The sequence below is a fragment of the Micropterus salmoides genome, unplaced genomic scaffold, assembly GCF_014851395.1.
Source record: "Micropterus salmoides isolate LMB-PRFRI ecotype aquatic unplaced genomic scaffold, ASM1485139v1 Ms_hic_scaffold_4, whole genome shotgun sequence".
Lineage (NCBI taxonomy): Eukaryota > Metazoa > Chordata > Actinopteri > Centrarchiformes > Centrarchidae > Micropterus > Micropterus salmoides.
Genome location: NW_024043372.1, coordinates 21,017,091 through 21,028,347, shown reverse-complemented (window position 1 = coordinate 21,028,347; position 11,257 = coordinate 21,017,091). Strand labels below are relative to the sequence as shown.

The window sequence follows — 11,257 nt, the reverse complement described above, 5'->3', positions numbered from 1 at the left end:
GGTAAGAAGCAAAAAATACATAATTTTTTTCTAAAATTAACTCATGGCAAGGTCTATTACAAGCTTCAGTGCACACCTTTTATCCAACTATTTCATTGATCTCATCCGCAGTGACATTTTCATGAGCATTTTTAGACAATAGGGAGTAAAATTAATGCACTAGACCCAATGCAGTTGAAAAAATCTAATACTAAGATATTAGAGAATAATTACATCAGAAAGAATAAACCCTTAATCAGAAAACACATATAGTAACACTTTAGGCTAAAATCAACCCAAATATGTACTGTCTTTTACATATTGGTTTTAGAAATCAAGTAAATTTGACTTTGCATTTAGTTACCACCAAGCAACATTGTGTTATCTTGAAAAAAAGAAAAGACTAACTTAATATCAACACTTTATATTCTTTAAATATATAAAAAGAACAACAGCATAATCTCATAATTTTATGTTGTAGTTTATTACATTTATCGATCATATTCTATTGATTTGGGTTGAGTTTGCCTTTCAAAGTTATGTACACACAGATGGATAAATACACTGACACACGGAGTGATAATAACAGACAGTTGAACATACGAACATCTACAGACAAATGTCATTTGGTTACATGCTTGACTGCAATCTTTGACGCATTCTCCATTGCATTCTTCGAACCGTTGAAGAATAACGAACATGCTTAGAATGCTTAAAATATCATCACAAAGTGTCACATTAAACAAAAAGCTTGTGTTTGATACAAATTAAATAAAATTTACAAAACCATGTGAAGAAGTGGGGGAACAGGATGAAGATGAGGAATGGCCACTGAGAAAATGATGATGATAATGATGACGATAATGATAAGGATGATGATGATGATGATAATAAAGATAAGGAAATTATGATGATGTATTAAGTTACATTGATGGAAAATGATTTCAACATTATAACTATTATTACATTAGTGATAATGGTACAAGATTATGATAACTACTACTAACTAACTTTAACAGTGGTGAGAATAAACAATAAGGTAAAAATTATGACAGAGGAATTATGGAACTGATAATTATGAAGAAGGAAAAATAGAAAAAGAACAGGTGTTTGGATAAGAGCAATACTAAAAATAGAGAACATGTTTTCTACAAAAACTATAATTACGAGAAGAAGAATAAAAAAACGAGATAATGATATAATGAAGGCAATAACAGTGATGGTGATGATGATGAGAAATTGTTACAATTATTCGAATGGAGTAAAAAAAAATCATAATGGTGAATCAAGAGTAACAGGTGAAGGCGAAGAAGTTTCAGGTAGCTCACTTCATGGTGTCTTGACTTCTGTGCATCTTCAGCTATCTTCATGTCTTTTGGTGAAGTGACAGTCTCTGACAATGCCTTCTTTGGTGAGGCCTTGATGTCTTCTTTAAGAGATTTAGATGTGACTTTAGTCTTCTCCTGGCTCTGCGGCTGTTTGCGGGCCTGGTTGTTACCTGTGGGTTTAGACTGAGCAGGTACTGTTTTTGATGGGGTGGGAAAGGCCTTGGCATGGTTGGCTGTGGATTTACCAGGGGTGGATGACGCCTTGGCACCAGAAGGATGAGAAGGGCCCTTAGTCTGAGCAGAGGGCGCAGCAGATCCCTTTGTCTGAATCGGCCCTTTGGCCTGGTTTGGGCCCTTTATTTGGTTACCGGACTGAACAGGGCCCTTACTTTGAGCATGTGATTGATTAGGACCTTTAATTTGAGGTCCCTTACTCTGAGCTGAGGGTTGTGTTGGACCCTTAGTTTGGGAAGGTGGCTGAGTTGAACCCTTAGGTTGAGGAACAGGTTGGGCGGAACCCTTGGTTTGAGGGGGAGCTTGGCTGGGCCCCTTGGTATGAGGGGCAGGCCCAGCCTGTTTCACAGGAGAGAGAGGGCCACTTACTTGGGGACCCGGTGGTTTCTGTTGTTGTTGAGGACCTGAGGGCCTAGGCCCTGAAAGTTGATTGGGCCCTTTCTGTTGAGGTGGTTGTTGATTGGCTGTAGCAGGTGGCCGGGGGGATCCCATGGGCTGTACAACAGGACCTGGAATATCTCCCAAGCTTCCTGACAGAGCCCTCTGTGTCTGGCAGTTTAAGCACAGCCATTCTTTCTTCTGAAAAACAAGCACAAAGAGAACAGCAATCAGCCATGCTGAAAACAGAATAATCAGGCAAAAGCACATGATTTCTTGTAACTCTATTAATCTTTTACATTATTCAGTGAAACAAAATACTAAAACTCTTCATAGAGTCTGTCACCTTGATGCCACCTAGTGCCAACAATAGGCAAACAAAAAAGGTTTGAATGGGCAGCAATCTGACTTAATACACAAAGTATGCTCAACATTGGTGTTTACTTCAATATTGACACTGTGTCAACACATTATTTGATTAGTATTTATGATAATTGATGCATACAGAAGTATACATGTGTCTGTTAAATAAATAAAATCAGAAAGATGTTGCTTTATAAACGGTCATAGAGTGTCAAGGACTCAGCATAGTGAGTCTGAACAATTGAATATTTGAAAGCCTGTCCAAACAAGGCCTTTCATCTGTCTGTGAAGATCATTTGACAACATTAAGCACTCTCAAACTTGGTACACAGAGGAAGAGTGCTGTGTGAATACAAATGAACACATGTGTAATTAGATTGGAGGGGTGCAACTATCATTAGACCTTTAATGGAGCCCACAGCAAACCTTCTATCAGCAAGAGAAGCATTCGACCTTCACAGTCATCCTCACTGAGCCCTATGTTTGGAGGTAGTTATATATTCCGACACTGCCGAAAATCTAGAAGAAAATCCAATAAAAACAGGATATTTACATAAACAAATTCAATTTCAGGTCAATGCAGCAGATCAATGAAACTGCTCAATAGAAACAAATGGTTAAACTACAGATTATGAAAGCTGAAATGAGAGATGGTGGCTCCGTTACTATGATAATCATCTGTGGCTGAGGCTTGAAGAGGGAGTGGTCTTGTGTCACAGACTCATACAACAAAAAAATTAACCTGCAAAACACCCCTATTGCTGACTTCCATCCTTCCAATAAATAATTTATTTTATATGTGTGTACTGCAACAGCCTAAATATAGAAGTTGGAATTCAATAACATGCCCAGAAACAGCAAAAAAATAAGAACAATGCAAGTGTTCTACGGCTGTATCAGAGAACATATTTACTGTGGTCCAAACTGTCCAGTTGCCAGAGAAGGCAGCAAAAATTCCCTTACATTTACCACATATTGTAACTATCAAATACAAGCAGTACTCATCAGGTTTGTGGTATTGTGCCACTTATGTCACATGTCTGATACAGTGGGTAGCCAAAAGAAGAGTATCCTGTTTGAATGATATAAATATTTGAGAAAAGCCTGCATTACAAGCAAGACAAAGAGAGATAGACAGACAATGACAATTATTTAGGCAGCAAGGAACATCCTAACAGCTAGAAAGGGATCTTAATCTAGAGACCCCAGAGACCAGACAAGTCTACAGTGATAAGTCCTAGGTGTAGCACACAGCCTGTCTTCTTGTTCTCTTCATACTAAACCTGTGTAGAGAAATTAATCAGTGTGAGTGAGCGAATGATTATTAGCTCTTCTCAGAGATACTTGTTGATTCTTTTTCGAACAACTTCTACTATTTGTTCTGTAAAAGTGATTTGTGAAGGCAAAAGAATCTACAAACAATGGTTAACCACTCGCTGATGTGGGTGGTAGGAGACAAAGCTACAGCTAAAATTTAACAGAAGAGGATGAAAAAGGATGAGGACGAGGGGGTGGATGGAAAAACAGGAAGAAGAAGGTGGTAGTAGAATAAAGATGATGATGATGATGATGGTGATGGTGATGGTGATGATGATGATGATGATGATGATGATGATGTGAGGATGAAAGAAGGTAGTGGTGAAGATGATGGCAACGTAAAATGTAATATGTATGTACATTTATATTCATTAAATTAATAGATGCCTATCAATCAAAGTAAATTGCTAAAAGATATCCAGTTTACAGTCATAGAAGTCTAAGAAAACAAGCAATTATTCACATTTGGGAAGCTTGCACTTGTGAATTTCTTCCATTTTTGCCTAAAAAACATTTGAATTATTATACGATTATCAAAATTGTTGCAGATAAATTTTCTGTCAATCTACTAATCGTTTAATTTCCTGAATCCAAGGTGACATGTTATTTTATTAATTTTATGTCAATAGATTAATTGATTAATTAATTCAGGCAGCTCTTGGGTCTTTAGATGCTAGATGTTTTGACCAGCAGACTAATGTTGTCCTCTGCTGCATGCTGGACAGGTAGCTTGCAGAAAGTGGGTGTCCCCAAAACAGCTGCCTACTGTGGTGAAAGAGTGGTTATACTCAAACCCAGTCGATTAATATGAAAATGTTGATTAATGCTTTGGTACCTGATGGCTTCAACTGATTTTCTGTTAGTAATAACTCAATTAGAGCCCTAATGCAACATAACTGTTAAATTATGCAACACCCTATTTTAGAAAAGATGCCATTTGAATCATGAAAATATGCAAATCAATAAAGATAATGCTGGCATGGTGTGAGCAGCTCCAACCTTTTTCAGCATAAAAGAACAGCAAACACCTGGCCAGTTTAAAAACCTTTCAAGGACAGTAAAACCCACAGTGGTCATGAGAAGTACTACTTTTAATTATAATACTACTACTACTACAACTAATAATAATAATAATAAGAATTTTAAATTCACCCACTTAAGTTGACAAAGTGACATTCTTAAATTCAATAACTGCCAAAGTATAAAAAACAACATTTGAAATCTATTTGTGACATGCTATTTTTACTGATTTTTCTGTTCAAGATGAAACCTTTCTTAGAGTGCCCAAATCCTGCAGGAATCTGTTGTCTCAACTGAGACCACGAAGCGTGGATGGAGCCACTGGCATGCCAAACAGACAGACTTGCTTTGTTTTCATCTCTCTCAAGTGCTCTACTGAGAATCTATATATAAACAGGTGCAGTATTCTCAGAACTAGCCATCTGTGCCGGTTCTTTCACATGTAAAAAAAAAAAAATTATAAAAATTGTTGTGTAGAAATGTCAGACACAAGCGTCTGTGTGTTTGTGGACAGCTAGTGCACAAAAGAACGACACAAAACTACTGAAGCTATGCTACAATATAGACAGTGAAGACATGCTACAGTATGTGTGTGTACTCTAAGCACACATGCATGCATTTGATCATATGATCTTTAGCTCTAAAAAAACCTCCAGACTCACAAGTCTCTACTCACTTCCAACTTCCTCAAAACCACCAATCACCTTTTGCTATCTTTTGGGCATGTTCATAAAAAGATGAATTTAATTAAATACCTAAATTAGATACTAATGAACATTTTTCTTCCACAGCTTTCTTCCTGCCATTTTGGCACTGCCAAACTCCCCTCCTGCTCCTGAATCAGCATAACATCACTGCGTGGGTGAAAGGGAGAGAGGAGCAAGGCCAAACCGGAGCTGGGAGCATCAAATTATTCATGTAGAGTGCTTTAGCTTGTACAGCAGTGAGCGATGTGGGCTGTGCTTCCCACCTCTACCCACACTGTTTGGAGAAAATCAGGTCTGTACAAAAGACTGAGCTTCTGCGCTTCTGAGACAGGCCTTTAATTTACCCTGAAAACAGAGCAACCAATTCTCTGTGGCAATCCCCTTTTACTTTTTAACTGCCCTCTGAAGAACAGCAATTCAACAGCTCAATACATTACACTACAGCTAAAACTACAAAAGACTGATAATGAAATGTTGTTTTTAAGCAGAAAATAATTATTTTTTTGACACTTAAGATACTGCCTAAGCTCTGTAGTGTACTTCTGTTGCTGTTTTTTTTAATCATTCTCATTTTTTGTGTTTTGGAAGATTTGTTGTGTGCTGGTCTACTGTTTGTGTGTTTGTTTTTGTGTGTGTGTGTATGTGTGTGTGTGTGTGTGTATGTGTATGTGTATGTGTGTGTAGGTGTGTAGGTGTGTACGTGTGTGTGTGTGTAGGTGTGTGTGTGTGTGTGTGTGTGTGTGTGTGTGTGTATGTGTGTGTGTGTGTGTGTGTTGCACAGTTGTGGCAGCAGCAGGCTCAGATTGTTAGTGAGATCATCTTGTTAGTGAATTGGTAACCTCATTAAATGACAGGAGGTTAACTTGTGTGCTCAGTGGAGAGTATGCTTATCTTTGGCTGTGAACTGTAACTCAAATGCAGCTGACAAGACTGACTAAATACACTGACTGTAATCTATCAATTACATTTAAATTGATTTGGTGTAACATGTAACTAGTCAATAACAGTGGTGGTTTTCAGCATCCGTCTTACAGTCTCTACTGTCACCAGCGCAGCTACAGCAGCAATATGTTTATTGCACCTCTAATCAAAATCTCAATATGTCATTTCACATATGACTTGAACCTTTTGGGACTTGGCACAACCTTTCCTTCAACTAGTTATAGCTACTCTTTTATATATTCGGTGAAAATGGTTTTTGCAGTTCAGTTGACAAGGTACCAAAAGTGGAGTGGAGCAGTTAGTGAGTGAACCTGAACCTGCCATAAAAGATGAAGGTATATAGTGTGAATACTGGCATTGTAGTGATGCTTCATCCAGTCAGCTCATAGCAGGAAAAGCTGCCCTTTCACTGTCAAAATAATGAGAGATTGAACACTGCAGGCTACCACAATACAAAGGTCAGACAGATTGATCCCATTCTCAGAGGAGCTTGCAAAGACATTACTGCCCTGATCACTCTATGTGTGTGTGTGTGTGTGTGTGTGTGTGTGTGTGTGTGTGTATGTCAACCAAGGCTAAAAGCAGGTATGTGAATGAGAAATTAAAAGTGCTCAGATAGGGCTTGATTTGATTAAGAAATGTACCACCCTGAATTAAAATCCAACCATGTTTACTGTCTTTCTTAATTTGGAATGATCCAGTAAATCCAAAAATACACTGGGGACACTTAAATCACAGATCTCAGAACTCGATGAACAAAATACTTTAACGTTAAAAATCTTACTATACAGTACATCAGAGCTGCAAACTCTTAAGCATTGAGCTTGAGCCTCACGCAATTGAGACTTTTCACATGCTTTCATGCCACACATCAATTTCCTTGCGCAATGGAACTCATAACGTCAACTCTACGTGAAACAACTCCGCCCAGCCGATGCAGCACCAGCGTACACCGTGATAGTAATCAAGTGTACACGCCCTCGCGCTGTGAGTGGCAGACCGAGTTGTAAAGTAGCTGGTACAGTTTTGCAATATAAAAATGTAAAAACTGAAGCGCAAACTTGCTCTGTTTGGGACTGTGAGCTGCACATTATGTGAGATCGCTTTTTTATCTATTTCCAAAAAATTGACAATATTTCTCCAGGGAGTGCAGTTATAGACAGTGGTAGCACCACAATAAATCCGACAGGTCCGACAGTTTGTCGGACTTAGCAACAATAACTAAGGGAGGGGTGGCTAAGCGAAGGGTCAATAACATTCAGATCTGGGGAAAATGAGGGCCAGTAAATGGCATTAGTGCCTTGGCCATCCAGGAACTGCCTACACACTCTGGCCACATGAGGCCAGGTATTGAGACACATGCCTTTGGTGTGAGAGACCCGGATTCACGTCGGGCCTCCCGCCACCCTCACGGAGTCTGTTTCTGAAAGTTTGGTCTTTACAACAGGCACACCAGTAGCCCACTGGAGGTCATCTTGTAGGGCTCTGGCAGTGCTCCTCCTATTCTTCCTCACACGAAGAAGCAGATACCGGTCCTGCTGCTGGGTTGATGCCCTTCTACGGCCCTGTCCAGCTCTCCTCGTGTTAGGGCCATCTCCTGGTATCGCCTCCATCTTGTGAGACTGTGCTGGGAGACACTACAAACCTTCTTGCGACGGCACGTATGGATGTGTCATCGTGGAGGAGTTGGACTGCCTCTGTGCAACCTGAAGGGGCTGCAGGTACCACCTCATGCTACCAGTAGCGGCAAGGACACTAGCAAAATGCAAAACTAGAGAACAATCAGTCAGGAAGGATAAGGAGAGAGCAATTGTCTGTGTCCAAGAGTTGCAAAAACATTCCCTTTTTAGGGGTTGTCTTGCTGTTGTCTCGCCAGTGCACCTGTTATCTCTTTCAATTGCACAAAAACAGGTGACATTGATTCACAATCACCATGTTGTGTCGCCACAAATAAATAAATGAATGGGAAACACTGCAGTGTGGTGCAGATTCAAGAGACTGTCTTTCTATCGTCAGCGATCCAATCGCCAATCGAAACAACCCTAGTAGTGACTGCTTTGGGGTTATTTTTGCTTTTTTTTTTTACATTTTAAACTCCCGGTGGACCAGTGATTCCACCTTTTAGCTGAAATGCAACTATGCAGTCTCTCATTTGATAGTGGAGGCTTGTCAATATGAGAAAAGGTGATTACTGGAAAATCCTTTCTTCATGGAGAGATATGGTGTTCAAGTTAACTAGAATGGTCACCTAGACGGCGGTCCCCTATATGGCTAACTGGCTAATCGTTTAGGCTCTTGGCTTTATTGAAAATGCTATGCCTTGACAAGTCAATTTCCTGCTCCAGCTTCTTCTCTGCAATGTGTCATTCGGTGTCGCGATTTCCAATTAGAGTTTGTGCTGGATACACCCTCCGCATCGATGTGGCCTCATCTTGTACGAGACCAGCTGCACATGTGCAAGCGGTTAGAAAAAGATAAATATGGATTTTCCAATTTCGTTGTTGTTTTTTGTGAAATGTTGTGTTTTGACTTTCAGGGCCAACGTAGAGAGATCCCCACTAACAATGCCCCCGGTGGACTGTGATCTGCCTTAAAAATACTACACTGCACATCACACCCTATTCTCTGCAGAGCTTAGAGAAAAGGTCATATTGCTCAACATCTCAACTCAGAATTCTGCTCATAAATCACAGACATTCTCTTATTTAGATGCAACCATGAAATAAAGGCCAAAATGCACAAAAGTAATTGTTACCAAAAATGTGCACAGGTAACAGATCTACAGAGCTAAACTGCTGGTGAGGCAAAAAATTATGGAACATTTCCTACCCATGGAGGGAGCCAGAGAGTGCAGAATTTCATAGAGAGATATGGAGCCCCGTGGGAGCCTACACACCCACACAACAACATGAACGCGCAGAACAAAAAAACAAACACTCACAGTGTCAGAGTCAAGCATCCTGCTAATTATTGCACTTGGAGTAGGCTGCATATTTAACACCAGCCTTTTAATACCATCTTAGCTCTTATTCCTTGCACTATTGGTGGTGACAGTCATACCCCTCCTGTCCCCACTTTACTTCTGACACAAACACATAGACACCAGTATATTTTAACGTGAGAGTGCACAAACACATGTGCAAGCAGACATACTGAGTGTAACCTACACAGCCTCAGTATACCTCCTCTCACTGTCAGTCACTGCTCAGCAAGAGTCTGTCCCCCGCATGGTTTCTCGGCCAGAAACCAGACCAAATGCTGTGAGCAAGAAATGTCAGCTGTCATTAAACGGCATTGCATACCTCACCGAGATGTAATATTATAGGCGCTCATTACCAGAAAGGAAATGAAGATCACTTCCCGCTAAGTGGCAGTTTTAGTTGCCACAATAGAAATCATGAAAGTAAAAGAAAAGTGAGGCACTGTTAGAAAGGCAGCAACAAAGCTCCAGTGAGGAAAGTGAGCAAATGGAAATGTGACAGTGGTGCATGGCAATATTAAACATTTGCAGAAACACTGTCACGCATCATGAGTAATCCTGCAAAGTTTTACTTCTAAATGTCAAACTTTGTCCATCCTCCTTTTTACATGAGTTATCCCAAAATAATTCAACAATAGCTTTCCCATCAAAACAGTCTTGGTCATTACCAAAATGTAAATTGTGTTGACAATGCACAACAAAAGCAACGCCACATCAACCTTCAAAGTAAAAAAAAAAAAGAACTGATACAGAGAGGATAACTGTGTAACAACAAAGGCAGAAATCATCATCATAATCCTTCAAGTTCTGTGTCTCACAGAGATTAATGAGGCATACGAATTAATTACGGTCATAATTAATTCGTAACAAGTGAAGGTCAGGGGAGCAGAGGGTCAGTGTGAATTATTAACTACTACGTTTACAGGGGCGCGCTGCCAAACAGGTGTGAATGGGGTGAGTTTAAGGTGAGTGGGGAAATATGTCACGCACAGTTTTGTGCCAGGACACGCAGACGCTCACACGTTTAATACTAGGAGCATAGAAACACCGAAACACACTGCATGTAAAGTGCAGACATAAACAAATGTAAATCAATATGGAACGGTAGCAGTCGACTATAATGAAAATAAAATTCACTACAAATAACCACACTCACTGTATTCAATCGTGTTTCAGTGCAGTGATATTCACTATAAGAATCAATGATCAGCAGAGCAGGTTACTCTATCAGAGCCTTTTAAACCAAGGTATCCATTTCTTTTATGCACAGTCTGAATGAACAGTGGTTTAAGACTAACAAGTGCGCAGTGTGAAGCGTGAGCGAGCACATGTCACAGCAGTGTGCCAGGCTGTGCCACTCCACGCCACGCAACGCCACGCCACGCCACGCCATGACTGTGACAGGTCAGAAAGAGTCAGCAGGTATGTAGGTCAATCCCCTGGGACTCCTTCAATGGGGACACGTGGCCAGGCCTGTGGATTAGTGAGGAAATGAAGGATCATCCACTGAGCAAGCAGGATTCAACTACAGTCAAAGTCACTCATATGGAGTTCTACTCAGCGTATTCAAAATTAATATACAAAATATTGTAGATGATCATCAATGAGTTTTTCCTGGGACATAAAAGGAGTATGGAGCATATCCAAACTACTGTACATTGTTCCGTAGAAATACAACTCCTTCTTCCTCAGGGTCCCTTGTCAGTGAGCTATTTCTTATTAGAATAATAACAAATCAGTCTGAACAAGGTCACATTGAAAGTATGAAGAATCTTGTCCCAGTGAATAGCTATTCAGATTTACAAATAATTTATTTACATTAAAAACTACAGCAGTCTCTAAAGTATAAACAAGACAGGTAACTTGATATATTTGTGGGAGGTGTTCCAAGCACCTCTCCAGCAGTTTCTATATTCATATCATTTATTCAACCTTCCATATATAAAATAAGTTGAATTTCAAGTAGAGCTGGGAACGCAAAATATGCTTTATGTACACACTTTTGCACA

General features: G+C 39.9%; 1 protein-coding gene across 2 annotated transcripts in view; it reads right to left on the bottom strand.

Annotated features, from left to right (window-relative positions):
- The window catches only part of bsnb (bassoon (presynaptic cytomatrix protein) b), a 62,111-nt gene that overhangs the window by 17,611 nt on the left and 33,243 nt on the right, over positions 1-11,257 (bottom strand). For both annotated transcript variants that reach the window (XM_038696742.1, XM_038696743.1), the window contains exon 4: positions 1,308-2,120. In XM_038696742.1, coding sequence (XP_038552670.1) covers positions 1,308-2,120 — 813 coding nt within the window. The remainder of the gene's footprint in view (positions 1-1,307; positions 2,121-11,257) is intronic.